Here is a 21,135-nt window from a genome sequence, read left to right as displayed (position 1 = left end):
TCATTGTCTGCAACTTAAATTCAGCATATTTTTAAATTCCGTGAGTAAAATCGTAATTTTCGTTACCTTTTATAGTCATATACCTTGGCAGCAGACTGTAGAGCTTTGACATTTAGTGTTGAAATTGCATTCCAATTGACAGTTCTTGTTGATTGGTGGGTTGCGAAGCTGATGTTTACGAAATGCTTAGTGATAACGCTAGTCGTTGTGTGGAAAACATAATCTTTATGAGTTCTACAACTTTTTGCAACTGTTAGGTACGTTGAATTCATATTAATCTATTCAAATTGGTGATTTTACATTTCACTCCTTGTTTACAGCATATTTTTCTGCTCACCAGTCAATGGAACCGAACGAAGAAAGCACAGCAGCCAAAACGACGTCCAATCAATCGTCCAGCAGGACGAGTTATGAGTGTAAAACATGCCGCAAAACGGTCTACTCCAAGTCGCACAAACAGTTTCACGATGAAATCCACCGTACCACCCGGCATGCGTGTGTTCGCTGCGGAAAAAGCTACATGCACAAGCGAGACCTGGAGTTGCATCGAAAAACGCATGACGCATCAGGCCGGCACTACTGCACCCGGTGCACGGCCAGCTTTGAAACGGACGAGCAGTTGCAGGCGCATAAAGAAACTAAGCATACATCGAAGGAAAAATTTGCTTGTAAACAGTGTCCGCTGCAGTTTACACTGAAAGGCAATCTTAAGAAGCACCTAGTGGTGCACAACGGGAACCGGTCGCACGCGTGCACCGAGTGTGAGAAAACGTTCCTACGTCCCAACGCCCTAAAGCATCATATGCTGAGCCACCGTGTGAAGGGATACCAATGTAAGTCCTGTGGCAAAGAGTTCATCGATGCGCGTAACTTGGAACGGCATCTCAAGACACACTCCAATTTGAGGGGCTACAAGTGCGCCATATGTGGTGTGTCGAGTACGCGAAGGGATAATATCGTGCGACACGCAAAAAGCTTTCACCCGGAAGGTGACTTGAAGCAAGTCGTGTTGGCGAACGGAAGCATCAGCGGGGGCCACGTGGAAGCAATAAAACGAGAAGCGCAGAAGAGCGCCAAACCGTCGCCAATGCCCGTGCAAACGAATCGCATCAGTGTGATACAGATTGTTGGGACGCCAAAAACACCGATCGACGTGCCGAAGCAGCCCACGCATACCGAAGATCGGACGAATTCAAACGATACAAGCTCGACGAGTGATCCGATGGTGGTGGCCGGCTCCCCAGGGGTTGCCGCTAGACAGGAAGTATCAAAATCGATGTTCACGACACGTCTTGACAATCTTGAAATCTATCGAAAGATCTTAAAACCAGCCACTACGCACAGCAGCAGCACCGCCACCGGCAATGGTAGTAGCAATAGTATCAACAGTAGTTACATAAGTACCGCACAATCGGAAGCATCACAGCCGAGCGATAGTAACCACAACATGTCGCTATACCCTCCCAGACCGACTCAGGTCGAGATCGCGCCAAATGCATGCAAACAAAACGCACAGCCAGATGGTCGCAGCAGCATCGATGCTGGTATTGGTATCAGGCCGAACACCAACGGCGGCGGTGGTCTAGGATCTATAAATAATTTCTGTGAGGTACATTGGCGTAAACGCACCTCGCAGCACTTTATTACTAGCAGCAAGGCGGCACAGGGCACCGATTGAAACAGGCAGTCTAGAGGTAGAGTTCATCAAGATCGGGGCCTTTGTTCAAAGTGCCGGTAGTAGTGAAGAATTCGTACGTTTTACCCCGGAACTACAATGTACGATCGTAGTCAACCAGGCGCCGGCGACAACGAGGATCAACGGTTGATAGTCAGTTTCATGAGAACGAACAAATGGCGAAAGATCACCGAAATTGGCCAGGATTTGACGCCAGCGGAACGCTCTAATTTCCTCTGGGCATGGCCATTGGAGCAGGACGTTGAGCGACTCGGAGCTACCCTAGAACGGCTCACGATTCGGTCGATCGCTAGTGTTGGCTGTGGCAACGGATTACTCGAGTGGATTATTGGCTGCGCGTTTCGTAAGTGCTTATGTTTTTTTTTATTGTTATTTTTACAAAACCATTTTCATACAACAAACTCGGTCTGTCTTCACCGGGTTGTTGTTTTTAATTTAAACAAATTATTTTTGTTGTAAATATCGGTTAAATCATGCAAATTGTTTTATTGTCTACCATTCCAGACGCAATCAGTGTGATTGGCATAGAAATCGATCAAGAATGGTGGGACTCGAAGTACGCCCCAGCACGCTACATTCCATTGACGTTCGTAAACGGTACAGCTGGCTCCGTACAGGAAGTGACGCAGAAAATGCAACAAGATCAAATCGATGCCTTGTTGTTTTGCTACTTTAACAATGGCGACGCTTTCGAACAGTACGTAGCTGGGTTCGGTGGTCGATTTGTGATACTAATTGGTCCGAAAAACGAAAAAGGCGTTCACACCAACCCACTACCGATGGCACCAGGGGAACAGTTCGTGCAAAAGTGGAAGCTGCTCGAGCATTTCGACATTGGAAGTGAAAATATCAACTGTGTGGCAATCTATGAGCGAATGCCAGCGCAGGCGTAAAGTACCAGCGGAGACAAGGTGTGATATTATAATTAAACATGGTAATATATTTGACTCAATGTTGTTATTTATCAAATAGTTAGTAAAAATTGAGAAAGGTTTTCTTGTTTTTTATTTCATCAAGGCATCATAATCACATGTAGGTGGCGCTTTTTGATATGTGTGAATAATGTTAACATTATAAATTGTACTTATTTTAAACCTCTTTCTTTTATTGGACGATTGAATGTCAATTGCAGACGACACTTTTCGTGTCTTAACATATATAACTGAAGGATGTTTCAAAATAGTTGAACAATTTGGGTTTTATTCAGAACAAGACATCGAAGCATCAATACCATTCCAATATTCAAAGGCAAGATTGTTGCCGGATTAATTTTTGCGGCTAGGATAATCCTAGGGAAAGCCTCCACAAAGGCAGGCAGTTGCTCACTTGTATTGTTAGGCAGTTGCTTACAAACAGCAATTAGCAAGACACATAATTAAACCATAATTATTTAATTGGAAATATAAAGTTATATTTCTCTGATTTTGTTTTGTCCAGGTTCACCTGAAGTTTAATTTATCTACGTAGAAAGTTAAAAAAAAACTGTTACATCTAATGGTGAAATTCGCAACGAATATTTCAATGATCTAAACAATGTCTTAAAACTTGTTCACAAATCAAACAAACACGCGGTACTAATGCTCTGTTCAGCAAGTGGTTGTCGTCATTCATTCGTACCAAAAAAACGTAATAAAAAGACAAATTCGCTACCACAGTCTGCCGTACGTGCGAATAGTCGCGTGGCCAAAGATCGCGACCGGTTGACATTGAAAGCGTGTCAGTAGTAGAGATTTGCAATGAGCAATGAAGCCACGCACGGGTGCGTTCTTGCAGCCGGAAAGGAAGAAAGGTGTATACCAAGTACTGCAGCTGCATCACCCGCACCTTCTTACGGTCCTTCGTCGATCGTCTTGCATTGATACCTCCTTGGGGTGATCGTTGGCAAAGGGCCAGATCTTTCTTCGCTTCCTTTTGCGATCACGTTCGCTTGTAGCGCCCTTTAAAAAGTTACACATGTTCCGGGCAACATTTCGTCATCTCCGAACACCACGCTGGAAGGTATTCGAACCATGCAGCTGCATGCATACTCCTCCTGCCGCACTTCGGCTTGAATCTTTACGTGAAAAGTCCACAATGAGTCAGAAGCACAATCTCACGCTTTGTCGGTTTCTCCGTCATCTTTCTGAGTTCCCATTTCGATTCGCTGTGGTGGGGAACAGCACTCGGATGACGGTTTGTCGGTTAGAATTGCGTTGGTGAGAAACTTATTAGAAAGTAATTGTTAATATTACTAATTTTTAATTAAATGTTTATCCAACTCGCTGTTTAGAGTACGTAGAATTATTTCTAAAATTTAAACTAATTTTAATTTAAATGTAAAGCAAAACAATTTAAACAGAATGTTCTAAATGATTTTTAACACAAGTTTCCATAAAAAATTGTTCAAATTATTTTCCAAGTAGGCTCTAGAAGTATGGTTTTGGACGTTTTAACGTTATGAATCCAATGATTGATCTTTCATTTGATTTGATTTGAATGATTGATCTTTGATTTAAAGATGTTTGTAATATCTTTTATATAAAGTTGTTTATGTCTCGAAAACGTAAGAAAGGGGAATCCACCCGGCGGCTGCGTAACCGCACACGTGCGACCAAGCACTCACGTTTCCTTCGGTTCGGTTCTTTCCCCTGGCCAACCAGGGGTTGCGAAGTCGGTTTGGGTGGCTCGGGGGGAAAATAGATAAACGCGCGTCAATTTGATTGTGATAAGATTACTGAAAGCTATGTGGATTTCGTTCGAAATTTGGTTTTTAGGTAGGTTAAAATTTGATTGCTCTATTTTTTTGATAATTTAAAGAACATTTTCTTGCATTAAATATATGTTGGTGCGATGATTTGAAACTCAAATCACAATTTGAAATTAAAGAAAATAATTCGAAATGTTGTTTTCAAAAGACAAATTATTTGTTTTATCGAAAAACAACCTACAAAGTGATACACAACTGAAAAATGACAGACTTAATATGAGTGAAACAGTAGTTTCATTACTCGAGTTTATTTAGTTCACAAATGGTACATCGGTTGCCGGCATTTTGGCGACCCCTGACCTACACAATCAGCTGTTAGATGGACCGCCACGGTAACTCACCGGCCGAGCCAGGCCGTACAGCAATATTTCCACAATTTCATCATCATCAAATCAACGCACATTTGCAGCGCGCGCGGATGTGCGGATACGCGCGAGGACGGATCGCGGACGTCGGAAGCGTCCGTATTGTCTCTGCTTTCCCCAACACAGTTCGTTTCCTTCGTTTCCCCCCGCTTTTGCCCATAATCGGCGACACTCAGCGCACACCCGGCCGCCGTATCTTCCAACAACGCGGGGCGTTCGGTGCCGATACCAAAGGTCACCTTCAAAAAACGCGGCACCACAGGCGAAACGCACCGGATCTCGTGCGTTCCGTACGTTCGGATATCGACGACCGAACAGCGAGGTCAGTACAAATATTCCACCGTTGGCGCTTCACCGGAGCACAGCTCAGCAGCATCAGCCGACATTCCTTAAGGATCAACCGCAGGCAGCCTTACTAATTGGCACCTTGATCTAGTGTGAAAAGTGAGTTTCGAAAGGTTGGAAAATATATCCAGCACAAGCAGTGAAAATAGTCCCTGAAGAGTCGCCAATACGAATCTTGACAATGATAGAAGCTTAATTGAATTAATTAGAATTGATTGAATTTGCAACCTAGGCTACATATTGGTGGACAAGAAAAAAGTCTTCAAGTCATTCTAATCTCAAAGTGTCTTCAAAAGTGCTGATGAATGTGTTTTGATCTCGCTTTCCAGAATCGTTCCCGGAGAACCTACGCAAATTAAACCCATCAACATGACTGAAGTGAAAGCGAAACTGCTCACCCAAGTGGCCGAACCGATGACCTCGTCCGGCAACAAGGTCACCGTGGTCGGCATCGGCCAGGTTGGCATGGCCTGCGCCTTCAGTATTCTAACCCAGGTAGGTTGCAACCTGTTCGACGGATCTTGCTTTTTTGGAAGAAAATTGTTTTCCACAACCTTTAACTACTTTCATTTTCAAACCTTCCACCCTACAGAGCGTCTCCAGCGAGGTGGCGCTGATTGATGTCAATGCCGACAAGCTGCAGGGAGAGATGCTGGATCTACAGCATGGTTCCGCCTTCATGAAGAACGCTCAGGTCGACGCCAGCACCGGTAAGTGTTCCGAGTGAAAAAGTGCGCCCTTTTCGAATACAGTTTAGTGTTCCGGTTGATCCCTCGAATTTGTTAATTAAGGTGTGCGTTTGTGATACAGTGTTCTTACCGATAAGTCCATCGCCAAAATTGCTCAATCCCTTCCTCTGTAAGGTGCCAATCGGTTTTTGGTTGTTTTAAAATCAGTGAAAATGCTACCCAATCGGGAATTTCCGTTCGGGATAGTCTGAATGACATTTCAAGAACACTTTTACTATCATTCGGACATTGCTACTCGTTCTTCGGACTAGACACATCAGAGAGGATGGAGCATGGAGAGGGGCGTGGGGAGAAAACGTTAGCAGTTCTCCGACAGCAGTTTTCTTCCCTTCGTGCTTCGTTAGCTTACTGCCCCAATTCAGCGTCTCGGAAACGCGAGAAACAGTTTTTTATCCGCGAGAGTTTGTAGAAGAGCACAGTATTTTGCAACATACGCAAAGGGGAAATTGCAGTAGGAAAAGGAAAGTATAAATTGAATTACATCAGATCTCTTCGCCTGTGCAAAACACTTGCAGTGTCTTGTGTTTCAATCGGTTTTTTTCTAAATTAAAAATTAACATTATTCTTCGTGCAACTACCAGGCCCGGATTTCAACATACTGGGAGTAGCATTCTACCCCAAGTGAAATGCTCGTGTCCTTTGAATGCGCATGCTCCATTTTTTCCGACTACGCATACACAATCACACACCCCCCGCGGTCGTTGTTGAGCCAGACGACGATGACCCCATAATGAACTTTGCCACCAGCTCGATTCACTTTGGCCGACTTCATTATCCCTTCGGACGCGAAGGTTCTTGCGAAGGTACAGGAGGTTCGAGTGGTCGGGACGGTTCTGTCTAATGAAAGTGGAAAGGGCTTTCCGCCGGTGCATCGCTGGAATGCAAGTGCGCTAACGAAAGAGAAGAAAAGCTATCAAGGGAGAAAAAGAAAAACCAATGATTTTTCCATTAAGTACCAGACTGTACGAACGATCGTGTTACATGCTTACATTGGCTGGCATTTTAAATTATTTATCAATTTACGCATCAATTGGCAATATTATTTGTTTGCATTGTTTTACAGTAATCTGATTATGAAAGCAAGAAAACGAAACATTGAATCATCCGCGTACCAAAACGCTGAAGATATGTGTCGTGGTAAATGTTTCGCAAAAAAACGCTCAATTCGAGTACGCACCCTTCATTTCTTATCTTGCCAAGGCGGCAATCTCCTTCGTTGTTTATTTTTATTACACTTCTATCAGCGACTAGTAAGCATTTCACCATTCGTGAAAAAAATGGCCAGTAAATGCAACCAACCACACTATCACCGTCTTGTGATAATCGCCTGATTAGGAGGCTCGTTTATAAACAAAGCATTTATGCCTATCAAAGGGCCGTTATGAGTGCGTTAAGAATGTTTTGAAACTCTTTTCCACAACGGGATTAATTAACCGCGAAAAACGGTTTGCTCGGTTTATCTCGGCCAATGTCACGGCCATCGCACACATATCGGATTTCAAAGTATAAATATATCTCTATCTATTTATATATTTAACAATAATCGTACCGTTCCTTAGCTCATCAAACAAACAAAATTCTTTACGAAGAATAATTTAGAAAAGACGGCGACCACGTGGTCCAATCAAAATCAGAATTTAAATCATGAATGAAATGTTTCACATGAAGTATTTCAGAGCGAATAGACAAGCGCCCTCTATATATCAAAAGCATGACTAAGTCCGTTGATTAGGAGTTTGATCAATTTTAAGGAATTTTTAGGAGTTTTATCTAATTGTTTCTATCATCGTGAGGTTCTTGAACATAAATTAAACATAATAATTATCTATAACTGTAATCTTCCAATATATATGTAAAGTTAATCATTTTTCCACTTATTACTCACTGCAGACTTCGCCGTCTCTGCTGGTTCCCGCTTGATCGTCATTACGGCCGGAGTGCGCCAGAAGGAGGGTGAAAGCCGACTGGATCTGGTCCAGCGTAACACCGATATTCTGAAGGGCATCATCCCGAAACTTGTTGCACAGAGCCCTGACTGTACGCTGCTGGTCGTCTCGAATCCGGTCGACATTCTGACCTACGTCGCGTGGAAATTGAGCGGTCTGCCCAAGAACCGCGTCATCGGATCCGGCACCAACCTGGACTCGTCCCGATTCCGGTTCCTGATGTCGCAGAAGCTCGGAGTGGCGCCAACGTCCTGCCACGGGTGGATCATCGGTGAGCACGGTGACAGCAGCGTGCCGGTGTGGTCCGGTGTGAATGTGGCCGGTGTTCGCCTGGCCGAGATCAACCCGGACATCGGTACCGACGCTGACGCGGAAAAGTGGGGCGATCTGCACCATCAGGTCGTGAACAGTGCCTACGAGGTCATTCGTCTAAAGGGCTACACTTCGTGGGCCATCGGCCTGAGCGTGGCCTCGCTGGCTTCGGCCATTCTGCGCAATACGTACAATGTGCACGCCGTCTCTACGTTGGTGGCGGTAAGTTTCGGGAGCCTCTATTGAACTGCGCTTAGGTCACCTTCACTTTTCAAGAGTACTAATGTTCTCGACCTACCTTCTAGGGTGAGCACGGAATTACCGACGACGTCTACCTCTCGCTTCCGTGCGTGCTTGGCCGCAACGGTGTCAGTCACGTGGTGAAACAGATTTTGACTCCGGAGGAAACCAAGAAGCTGCAAGCATCCGCCACCCTGATGGCCCAGGTTCAGGCGGGAATCAAATTCTAAGCCGCCTTTCGCGTAACATAGCTAATATGAAAAATGTTATTTATTAAACCAAACACATGTCCTTGTTAAGCTAGCAACAAATCAGCTCCGGAGAGTCAGTGTCCGGTTTTACATCCGGCGCGAACTAGCTCCTCCAGCAAACTGCACCAAACTGTCGTACTATAATGAAATTTAAATGTCCCTTCACTATAACTAATCTTGAATGCCCAGAAACAAATAAAATATGATAGAAGTATTACATAGCGCACCGCTTTTCTTTGGGAGAAAATTCTTCACCGCCAGGAAAGGATGTCTATTGTCTTGTGTGCATTGCCTGTATTATTGTAACGAGAGAAAATAACGTTAGTTGCAGAACATTAACTAAATACCCGACTGAAAACAGTATAACAAGAGAACGGTAAAATGGAAAGGCAAAACTGTTTTGAAACAAACATTTGAGTAGACTAAATTTAGAGATAACAAGTGTAACCATACTAACTGCATACAAATGAAAACAACACACCACCCTACCTCGACTAGCATTTAGGAGTGTCACAACAATACGGTAATTCGGAAACACCGCTGAATTGAACGCGAGCGAATTGGCTACTACTCAAAAAGGGACACCAAACCACACTTCATTCGATTTCGGGCCCGTGATTACGAAATTGTTGCGCTCACTCAAAATTTGAACAAAATCAAGTAAAACTAAAATTAAATTCACACTATCGTAGATGAAAAGGAAAACGAAACTCTAGGAAATGTAACTTTTTGAGGTCTCTAATGATATTTGTACGAGCAAGATTGACTTTCGGGATGTGTATTGAAGGTGATTATATGAAATCTTGGTAAAACTACATGATTGCTGCGGGGAAAAGGTCGTAAATAAATCTCCAAAATGATTAATGTTTCATCGGTCAATAAAAAATACAGCTGCAAGAAAATTAAAGTATTTTATTAAAAATAAAGAAAACAGAAAGAAAAACTGCATTTTCTCAGCTAGAAAACACTGGGTTAGTAGCTTTAAAATAGTTAACGTGTTGAACTTCTGAACTGAGACAGAATACAAAATGGATTGCTTAAATCATTGCCATTTTAATTGTAATCTTGAGCGTGGTTTACGGTGAGGGAAATCGTACGTACATTTTTAGGATTGTAGGATCATGATAAATGTTTGGGGAAATGAAATGAAATGAAATGAAATGTTTGAACCACAAAACCACAAATCAATTTGAATATGATAAACCATAAAATTTCCATTAGGTCCTTTCCGTTTGCATCTATCTCACATTTCGTTCCTCCTTGCAGTAACCAATGAATTTTATTTTATAAATCGTTTAAAAATCAACAAATGAAGATTTGAGTGAAAAAGCTCTCTCTTCTTTTTCACTCTCTATTGCTGCTTTTCTCTCAGAACCACCCCGAGGTTAGCAATTGTTGTTGATCGTGGAAAATCATTGATGCGTGAAAGCTCCAGTCGATGCACTGATAGAGGAGAGCTTTTTCTCGTTCGAACGAAAGTGCAACGCGCACACCGATCGCTCGCGGAAAACGATCGCGGACGACGGCGCGTGATCGCTGGCGGCACCAACACTGCGGCACGATTCCACGAACACGCGAGAATCTTGCGCTTTGTGTTGCTCCGCTGGTATCGGTGATCGGAGGCGGTCGTCGCTACGTCAGTTCGCAACCTGCGCTCGAGCCGTTCGTACGATCGAAGAAGATCACGGGTGCAGCAGTTTGGCAGGTGACACCCAGCGCCACCGTTTTCTCCGTGGTTCTACTCGCAGTGATCAGTTCTTAACCAGTACGGTGATCGTATTTAAAAGAAGGGCTTTTTCGGGAATGGCAAAGAATCTACTGTTCCATCATCGAAGTTACCAACGAGCTTTATCCAGTTTCTCCCCCAGTTCAGTGTACTAATTGCTAACCGCAAGCAAACTTCAAGGTGTCCGAGGGCATTGCCTAAATAATGATATCGCCCTGCAGCCTGTGGACGACGTGCGCAATCTCTTGCATTCGCGATTCGTTTCTGTGAAAACCAGTCGTAGGTTGCAGTGCGAAAAATATGCTCGAATGCTGCTGCTGCTACTAGTGTTGGTGATCGTGCGGGTATCCAATGTGTTCTAGTTTGGTCCGTCGGTGATTCTGCGTCAAGTGCCGTTTCCGGCAGCCCTTGTGAGCCCAACAATAACAACAACAAGGGCGATCCTCGGCAGGCACCAACACACGCGAGCAACAGTTGTTGGGCAGGCGCGTGATGGCATTTCGTTCCATTTAAACTGTGTCACCTCAAGTGGATCGATTTCGGGTGGTACTTAATGTTACTTCGTTTTTCTGTGAGTTTATGTTTGTGTGCGTTTGTGTGAGCGATTTAGATTGCATTGATTCATGATAAGTGCATTTTCATACCGCGCGAATGGATTTAATCGGATTACTTTGACGAAGACAAAGGTTCGTCGCTTTGTTCCCTCAGCTGATAATACTCGGTCAATATTCTGAATGATTGTATTTGTCAAAAAACATAATTTAAAATTAGAGTGTACAATCTTCATTGTAACGAGATAAACTGGTACTTTTTACACCGCACATACACAACGGCACTTGGGACGAATTGGAGCCGGCTGATCCGAGAGTCGAAAGGTGTTACAGTTGGACACGTACCAGCGACCATCCCGTTTGACAGATCGTGGCCCGCGGAGAAAAACCACCCTTCCACCAACACAGTCACATGTACCCGGGCTGCTGTATGCCACTTCCAGATGATCAAGCGATTTGGGGTTGAAAACATTGTTTGTTACCGATCGATAGGAGTTTTCATCTGAAGTACAGTGGTGCTAAATGAATGATTGATGTAGGGCAAAAGTTGATAGTGTTTTCAATAATGTTGCTTAAACAACCCTTTTCATGAATGGTATTACAAGACACGCCATAATATGCTTATACGAGGTATTTTGTATCAATATTCCACGTACTACCACGCACATTGACAATCCGGCAATTGGTTTCGCTTGGAAGAAACTTTCACAAAAATCCAACCCCATAGTACCGGAATAATGACCAACATGCGCTGCAGGACCCCGTGTGACACCCGGGCAAAGTACAATTCCAACGATATTTTACTGCCACAATGCGAAACATTGCAAAAAACGGATGGATTTGACATGGATCGCATGACAAAGCTGGTCGAGGGAGTGGAACATTTGAGAACATGGTGGCGTATATCTCTGTAAATGTGTATACGGATCGCTAAGCAAAGCGAGAATACTAATTCCGATAGTGTTCTATGCCCCTTAAGCTGCATTTAATGACGAGTTGTAACTTCTAACCAAAGGGGGGTTAACTGAACGATAGACGGACAATTTGCAGTTATGCAAAGGTACGAGAGATTACTAAAACCCGTTTTAATCCTCTCCATTTGATCGAAAGTTGTGTATTCCCTTATAGAAATCCCCTGATCTTCACACGGATCGTAAATCTTTTCTTAAACGCAGAACCGGCGCGTTAAGATTGATCTAACATAAAATCACATCCTGACAGTAAGGTCACTGGAAGCACAGCCAAACTATTGGGAAAAGTGAAACTTTCAAACAAAGCACACGCATACATGAGCCACACAGAGGTCTTGTATGAAGAGTGAAACAACTGCTATGAGCAATCGTTAAGGAAGCTCATAATCTCCGCAACCACACTCAGTTGTTACGACTCATGTCATCAGCAAAACAAACAAACAAACAAACAAACACTTGGCCACCCGAGCCGCCAGTGGCCCTGAGGAAGCGGACCCACACCACACGGAACCGCCGCCATCGTAACGCATCATGAACGTTGCAATTTCGGTGTAATCAAGCCGTTTGGACGTTTTCTTTCGCTTGAAATCGAAAGCAAGTGGCCACCATCACCACCCAGCAGTGGCGCGGCAAAACAACGGAAAAACACAACGTAAAAGATATAAACATGCACACAAACACACATACAAATACGTAGACTTTGCACAGGGCCGTCCGGTTTCGCCAAAAAACGAAAGACTGCAATGCCGCCGCAAGCGGGAAAACCCCTCCGGGCTCCGTGGTAAGGGAGGCATCCGACATTGGGCGTCCAAGTAGGCGAAGGGGATAATACGGTGAAGAAGAACGACTAATTTCTGGGCGCCGTTCCTTCACACCGTGTCGCTCGTGCTTACGTAAGCGCGATCGAGGCTCCAAGCGAGCCTTGCCGTCATCTGCAAACCTGGTCCGATCGGTTCGCAACGGAACGTCGCTGGCTGCTGGGATGGTTGCTTCGGGGCAACGTTTTGTTTCGAAGGCTTAATTTGTTCACGTTTTTATTGGCAACACTACACAAGGAAGAAACATTATGTGAGTGATCTTGGGTGCTCGCGTCATTCGTGATCGCGAAATTTGATTTTGGCCGAGAGAAGGGTTTAATAACAGGAACACCATTTTTTTTTGCTGGTGAACAAAATATCATACAACATTTTGCACGCACGAGTAGCAAAAGAAAACCTTTGCCTGCGGAATGTGATAGCAATTCCACCCGGAACTGCCTTTCACCTAAAGCATGGCAAAACTGTTGTAAACAACCGTGGGTTCAAAGCCAAACGTATGGTTCTTTGTTTTCAAAATCATCAGCAGCATAGGAATGTGTGAAACACATCGAGACCTCTTATTTTTCTAAATTTTATCTCCTATAGTAATCGTCCGATTGGAGCAAACAAATTTAAGAAACCTTCGTAGTACCTTATTTAGACTTAAAAATAAGATATTTTTGAAACAGCTTTTGAAACATTGAGTATGATTATAAATTGAAGGGTAGGAAAAAAAATTCAAGGGCAAAAAGAATAGATATTCAAAATTAAAGGGGTTTCCATGTGGCTTTAGAATTTCTGTTGCGTGGCGCAAAATAATCGTTTGACTGAAACCCTTGTTTTTGAGATGAGCGTCGAGAGTACCTTTATACTCGCGGTCCTAACCGGGTTTGTTCTATCCCTGATCCGAATTGAATGCGTGACAACGCGTTTTCACCAAATTAGAATCCAAGATTTCCTTTCGAGGCTCCAATTGGAACCGGTTTGGAAAGAATTTGAAAGCCAACTCGTTCTACACCGGGCTGTGAAACGGATTCTTCTAACCATAGCCAAGTTTGCGTCACATTCTCCATTACATAAACAACCTTTTACAAAATATCTGTAAAGAAACTATAAAGGCATCGACGCACATAAAAAGTCATTTTCAAGAATAAGATTCTCGTTTTATCGCATTATAGCACCTGTGTTTGAATCATTATTCTTTCCATTCCTAATGATGTCCGAATGTATCTATATTTATCCGCTTTAAAGTATTGGATGTCTGATCGGATGTTTTTGTCATGTTAGGCCCGTGTTTTTGTTCCTCTCACGTTTTCGTAAAACCTACCCAAAGGTCACATTGGATCGCGGTATGTTCTGCGTCGTTGTGTGTGTGTTTGTATGTGCGCCTTCTAGTGGATCGGATCTGAGTGGAGAACTTCTAGAACCTCACGCCATTCGCGGCAAACAGCTCAGACTCAGCGAAGCGTCTCCGGATTATTGATCGATTGTTGTGTTTTCTTATCGCATTAAAGTTTTCTCAACGTGCGCACGTTAGCAGAAACGAATTCGCGAACACCATTGTCGCTTAAAAAAGGACGGCTGGCAGCAGCGAAGGAAGTAGAAGTGTAATTTGAAAATCAATTCGTAAAACTTAGAAGATTAAATGATCAAACTGTTGACCTCCAGTGACCCGTGGGAGAAGAGGCCACACTTGGGCGTATCAGGTGAAGTTTATTGTTCTGCGTATGTGTTGTGAGTGTGTGTGTGTGTTTATCCTCTTTTGTCCTCGGAAGGCCATTCTCGGCGTAGCGTGACCTCGGGCGCGTTCCGCGTGATGTTAGTGAACTATCTCAAGGCGATGAAACTCGCAGCATTCGAGAGCCGGGAATGTGCGCGACGTCAAACTCAGCGACTGCCACTTTCGGAAGGTTGGCAACCGGTTCGGGGTATAATTTTCGAATCGACACGCAGCTGAGTCCGTGTGTGTGTGTGTACTTATATGTTGCTTAATTTGGTCGTTTCGAGTTCTGCGACGGCCGGCCAACCATCAAACCAACCCGGACTGGTGAGACTGCGACGAACTTGATCCTCGAACCCGTACCCCCAAACCGACTAGGCAGGGTCACGAACGCGATACGAATTCGTGCACAATCCCTTGATGAACACACATGCGCCCGGCGAAGTCTCGAAGCCACTCTCCGGTGCGCCTCGTTTAACCTTTCTAGTTTAATCGAGGCATAAATGAAGCATAAAACGAGTTTACATGAATATAGATGACTTGAGCGTATTTGCGAGATGTATCCTTACTCCGCCGGCTACCACCACCTGACCTTTTATTTGTTTTCTTGTTTTTGTAAACCTTCGACATCGCATGTTGACTTTTGGCTTCGGATTGTGCGTGAGCCAACGAACTATTTTGAACCGGTTAATCGACCGTTTTTTCGATTCGAAAATAAAAACAACTTTCCACCCCAGCAAGCGAGGAGCAGATTACCTTCTTTCGTGCCATTTCGTAACGGATGCGATAATATGAAGCTGTCCGCGCTTTTACCTTGAATTTCTGTATCACATTTTCATCTACAAACTCTTTTCGGACCAATTGTTACGTTCCAGTTCAATTTCGTTTCATCCATTTGTTGGTTGTGATTCCACTTTAATACCTTAACAAAGAAGACTCCAGAATGTTGTCAACCATGTACCAAGTGAGTCATGGTACTTTTCAAACAATGTTTTCAGTAAGAAAAGTAATATTTGCCGGGACAATCCGCTCCGAAGAATCCCCGAGTAATGTCCGTCAGGCCACTTTATTACCGTCCCCGTAACGACAAAAGTAGTTCGCCGCGCGGTTATATGAACAACCTGAGCAAATACAGCTCCATAATTCATCCACGACGTTTGCACCACGGTGGCACAGGGGAAAACTGGAGGGAAAGGAGTTGAAGGAAGCATCCAAATCGAGGTCATGATGGCCCGCGTTTGTTTGACGATGGTTCGGCGATAGGAGAGGCGTTGTGCAAAAATAGTATTTTCATGTTAGATGTGCCTCAAAACGATAACTAACCGTCACATGTCATTCGTGCTTCTGTTCGCGCTGATGAGTTGAGTTGAGGAAAAAGAAGGTTGGGTAATGCTTTAACATGAAGGGAGCAGATTTATAAATTGTATAGATTGTAAAATTTCCTTCTATACATTTTCCTTACAATAGCTTCTACTGTTTATGATATGAGAAAAGAGATGAGCTAATTATGACCAACAACGTTGGCAAAAGAGTGGGTTTTTATTCTATACCACCATCAACAGTAGAAAGTAACTGTATCATTTTATTTGATTACATTTTCACAACAAACACAACACTCCGATCAGTCATTCGTATCTGCCGAACCCTCTCAGTATTGCGCCCGCGGATACCACGAGTAAACCCGCCGGATGAACGAACGATAAACGGGGAAATTTGCTTAAATTGTGCAAAAATGTCACATCTCTTGTCGAGATGTGGGCTTTTCCGGTTGTCGCCATGGTGATGGATCATCATGGTGAGTTTGTTGACTTGTGCAGAATGGTGGAATCAACCCCCATCGGAAAGGGTACGTTTGTTTTTCTCTACGTTCTGCATATTGCAGACTTGTTTATCGATATTTTATCTTTAAATACAACAGCCACAGTACAGCATCTGGAAAAAAAGAAACGCTCGATCGTTTGTTTTTCATGATCTATTCCGCACTCTAGGGGTCGTATGGAATTCATTTTTTGTAAAGTTTTTGTATTGTTTCCGTCTTGTTATGTGGTAAATACAAGGAGTAACGGTATTATACATTGTTGTAAAAAACGAACAACTATGCTCATGAAACCAATTACCTCTAGGTTAATTTTTTCAATGATGGAACTAGAGGCTACCATCAATGAAATGATTTTTAATATTAGCGAAACGAAAATAGGTCAGTGGTAATAAAACAAAAACTTAGAGAAAACTAGGATTGCACATTTGTATTCTCTTTCACTTATCTTCAACATTGATTCTTTTCTTACCTTCCGGAGCCTGAAGCATCTTCATGAAGTTGTTTGAAAATGGAGCGCTAAATGATTTATTTGGCATTTGGTAATGTTCAAAAGACCAAAAGATTTTTGAATTAACAAGAAAAACTTAAAACAAATTTACAATACTTTTTCAGAACATAACAAAGAAACTTAAGAAGCGAGTTGTAAGAGACTTTTTCAGATTCTGGACCGAATGAAACTGGTCTTGCAGAATGTTTAACCAACGAAAACAAGTTACAAGTTTCCATGTGAGTCACATCAACCAACTTTCATGCGAAATTCTTTCTCGAACCCATACCGAACGACGACATATCGAGCGCTGCCGGTTTGTGCAAACGAAAGTAACGTGCATATGTTGGAAAGTTGGTCGAATCGTCGAATCGTTCAATGAATTCTAATTAGTTGCAGTGGAGTAGAGAAAGGGGGCATTCGGTGGTGACTGGGCTGTATCGTGGCGGAAATGTTCACCACCGTTGACCGGAACCCCGTGAAACGCACCTTTGGGTCGCTTCAACTGGCCGCTCCTGTAAAATGGCAACGACCGACATTCACACGATCGTTTCACATAGTGGTGTGGTTGTCATCGAACGGGCTACCGCCTTTCGAAATGGGCGATTACATCCAAGCAGTCAAATGACGAGAACGCTGGCGTAAAGCTTTTCGTTTTATTTGATCACACTTTCGAAGGTTAAGGTTTTAAAACTCCGTCCGTAAGTGAACAAAAGAATGTAGCTGGCGGTTGTTTGATTATCGAAATTCTAGAAGTAATCTGCGTAGAACCAATTTGATCTGTGTGATAGTTCCACTTAGTTTCACACATTTCCTAAGTTGCGACTTTTTTTTATCAATTTCCAAAGATCAGAATGACGTATGCTTCCGGCGTTACCAAACCGATGGAGCTGATTGCAGGCGGCACATTCAAATGCAAGCATCCTGGAAAACATGTTCAATACCTTAAAAAACGAGTATCAAAAAACTGTGTTGGAACGGTACGAGTCATTTGAACGGTACAAAACAAGACGACAGAGGCAACTAGCTAATCCATGGGTATACGGCGGTTACGTATCCGATAGTAAAGGATGATGTAAATTGTGTGCATGCACCGTCGATTTGTTTTATCTTGAGCCATAAAACGGGGATAATCAGATTGGCGGGAGCCTGTTTGCTTATTTACGATTGGCTGGATTGGATAAACGAGTGAAATCTGCATTAGGCCTCAAAGGCGGATCACCGTTTGTTCGCGTTTTAAAAAGTGTTGAAAAGATATATAAGAACCCTTTTTATGTTCTTTACAATTAAGTAAGGGTTCGCTCTTCGCATTGAAATTAGATAGCAAGCACACAATTTCCACAGTTAAGGTATGAGAGAACCGTACAATCACACTGCACAATGGAACAGCGGTCATTTGGCAGCATAAGCAGCCATGATGAAGCATCTTATTTGGCCACCTCATCCGGAACGAGGCCGCTCTGCCCATCCGATTGTGTTTGCCTCTCCGATTGTTCTGTCTTTCCGAAGACCGAGACCTCATTCACAATGTGCCGAGGGCTGAATTCGAGAACGGTTCTCCGTTCGTTCGAAAATTGCCATGCAAATGCCAAACGATCGGGTTTGCAGGTCGGGTTTCGCGCGTGCCGGCGTTTCAGACAACGATCGCCCAAACAGCGATCCGTCACGCAACCCCCGCAAAGCCAATTGTTTTTCCTCACGCAGACATATGCAAACACAGACACTGAGACCCTGGCGATCATCTGCCCCGGGATGAACCTGCTGTTTAATTCCATTATTTATCGTCTGGCTGGGAGATTCCACCGGACACGAGTAAAGGGTTTCTGACGTTTGACGATCGCTTGCTAGGCTGCCGCACAATCGACCGGCGTGTTTCGCCATTTTCGTGGTTCGCCATCACAGACGGAACCGGTTCGATGGATCACACCTCGTCACCTACACACCGACACGCAGGATGTTCCCACAAACCGATCAACCGATCGCCAGACTCGAAACGTGTGTGCATTTCGATTGTTCAGCACATCGAATACCCTTTGCCTCGCCACTCCGGCGGCCTCTCCTTTCGCTAGGTTCGGCATTCGCCCTTTTGACAGGTGCTGCAGGGCAGAGATGAGCGTTGAATCTAGCGATGTTAAAGAACAGACACAATCGCACCAACCATCGATCGCCTGGCGAATGGGTTTATTTGTTTGTTAATTAACCGGTTATTGGTCGGCCATTTTAAAAGGCCGTTTCGGTCCGAACACTGGCGATGGAACCTGTTTTTACGGTGGGCACCGGCACCGGGACTTACGGCACGATTTTCCGGGGAAGCTTCCAGTGCCGGACAACCTAACCCCACCGTACCCACCCCTCGCTCGGTCGATTGACAGAGGAGGGCAATATTTGGCAAGATGCTTATCGTGGCTAATTACCGGCGGCTGAGAACGCGCCTGGCCCTTTCGGTGGTCGTGTCCGGGCCACGATCAGCGCCATCCGGCGAACCACCTGATGGCTGAATAATTGCTGCGATTATTAATGACCCTGTCGGGTCTCTCACGTCGCCATCAACCTCCCTCAACTACCTTCATTTGTACCCGACGAAACCGTTGAGCCGTTGCAACGATATAGGCAATTGGCAACAGCACTTTGTTTCTTGGTCCAATCGCTTCATCTCCTGAAAATCGGTCTTGAGTGTGTGTGTTTGTGCCCAACGGATCTATTGCAAGCCTGGTTGCTGCAGTAACGTTGCAACAGACTACGTGTAAATTGCGGAAATGCTGTAATAGATTCCAGCCCGATTCATTAGCGGACAGCTATGAATGAATGAAGTAAAGGATAACTTATGGCCAGACTGTCAAGCAAAGTGCAAATTCGATTACGTGAGGTGCAAAGTTCTAGCAGGGAAATGTTTATTGAATTTGTGTACGGAAAAAAATGCTAGTGTACTTAGAAAGAAAACAGCTGCCCTGGCGTTTCCAATTGAGTTGGTCTAATTTTCCCGCAAAGCCACTGCCATATTTTACAATGTTCTGTTGTTTTGTGTTGATACACTTTGATTACAATGCGCAATTTGGAATTTAATAAGACGTGAATGTTGTAAAATTTTAAGATATCGGAATTTACATTTTGCAGAGTTTGCTACGATTCAAGCAGAAATCGAATCCAAATTTTTAAAAATGCTCTGGTTTTTGTTGTTAAATATTAAACAAGACCCATGCAAGATGTTTTGCTTGAAGTTTTGTGATTATTCGATATGAAGATAGTTATAAATTGTTCGTTCGAATTGTTAAAAAAACCTCTAAGAAGAGTGAGTTGTGATACCACGTATCAATCAATATTTTTTCTCGTTCTCAATTGAATTTATGGTAAACATGGAAACTGTTGAACGAAATGAATATGAATTAATTTCATGAATTTTATTTATCGAACACACCTAAACAAGACAATTTTATCCTTGTTTCTGGTTTAAAAGGCCCACATGATTGTTTCTGTTGTGAACTTTCGACAAATCGACAGCTCCGTTTCCCAATGGTAAATCACATCCCATCGCCCACACATACACACACAGGAACAAGAAAGTGGACACTTTACAGGTAGAATCGCTCAGACAACCCGACGCCTTGCCCGGCACCTCCGGTTCTCCGATCTGCAACGGTTCAACGGCCCCACCACGGGGGCCTCCCCCGGAACTGGAGCTGGTTAGCTGGTCACGAAAGCGAAATCGCCTCCCACGCCACCCGACCTCGCACGGGGCCATTTAAGGAAGTGTCAATTTTACCGTCGCAGTCTGGACCAGAAACAAACACCCGAGTTTCCTTTTGCGATGCGATCATCGTTTGGGATTGTATTTGATGTCTGGTCGATTTCTGCCGGCTTGTCTTAACCGAGCTTCATTTATCGTATTCCTCAGCGCAACTCGCCAGGGCAGTGTAGGAAGCAGACGCGTGCAAAAGTTATACAACGTTCCCATTTGAATAAGTGTGATCCCCAGGTCGGCCATATTACGCCCACGCGCGAGAGAAGATTTCCCCAAAATTGTTTCCCCGGCTGTGGTGCTGTAACACGTGAAATAAGAAAATAAGCAGGTTAATACGAAACGAAAAGTGAAACAACAGCCCACAGTATTGTGTTGATCAAGCCAGAGAGCGAGAAGAGAGAGAGGAAGTGAGAAAAGGTACAAAAAAGTAAATAAATAATCGAAAGTTCAAACGTACGAACGAACGAACGGTGGTGAATTGATACGTGTATCGCGTGTTAAGGGTTTTATCGGAGGAGGCGATGAGAGCGTCTATCCGGCAGTGCCGTCGGTAACCGGTAGTGGAAACACACAGTCAACTTCATTGTAAAACCACAATCCATCACCCCAAGAAACGAACCGTTTCGGCCATATCGTACGCCGCCGATGCGTAACCGTTTCGACAAGTGCGAGTTT

General features: G+C 43.9%; 3 protein-coding genes across 3 annotated transcripts; all 3 read left to right on the top strand.

Moving 5' to 3' along the window:
- The first annotated feature begins 343 nt into the window (after positions 1-343).
- LOC131265997 (zinc finger protein 628-like) lies at positions 344-1,678 on the top strand. Its single transcript, XM_058268324.1, has one exon. It carries the CDS (start codon positions 344-346, stop codon positions 1,676-1,678), a length of 1,335 nt encoding a protein of 444 aa, XP_058124307.1.
- Positions 1,679-1,774: 96 nt separating this feature from the next.
- LOC131265999 (uncharacterized) lies at positions 1,775-2,648 on the top strand. The gene is made up of 2 exons (XM_058268326.1): positions 1,775-2,039; positions 2,201-2,648. The coding sequence occupies exons 1-2, from the start codon at positions 1,775-1,777 to the stop codon at positions 2,587-2,589; spliced, it is 654 nt and encodes a 217-aa protein (XP_058124309.1). The 3' UTR covers positions 2,590-2,648.
- Positions 2,649-5,521: 2,873 nt separating this feature from the next.
- On the top strand, positions 5,522-8,629 carry LOC131265998 (L-lactate dehydrogenase). Its single transcript, XM_058268325.1, has 4 exons — positions 5,522-5,647; positions 5,745-5,862; positions 7,792-8,381; positions 8,465-8,629. Exons 1-4 carry the CDS (start codon positions 5,522-5,524, stop codon positions 8,627-8,629), a joined length of 999 nt encoding a protein of 332 aa, XP_058124308.1.
- Positions 8,630-21,135: the final 12,506 nt, after the last annotated feature.

Source organism: Anopheles coustani, chromosome 2 (assembly GCF_943734705.1).
Source record: "Anopheles coustani chromosome 2, idAnoCousDA_361_x.2, whole genome shotgun sequence".
Taxonomy (NCBI): domain Eukaryota; kingdom Metazoa; phylum Arthropoda; class Insecta; order Diptera; family Culicidae; genus Anopheles; species Anopheles coustani.
Note: the sequence above shows the minus strand (reverse complement) of the source record. Positions and strands in the feature narration are given on the sequence as shown.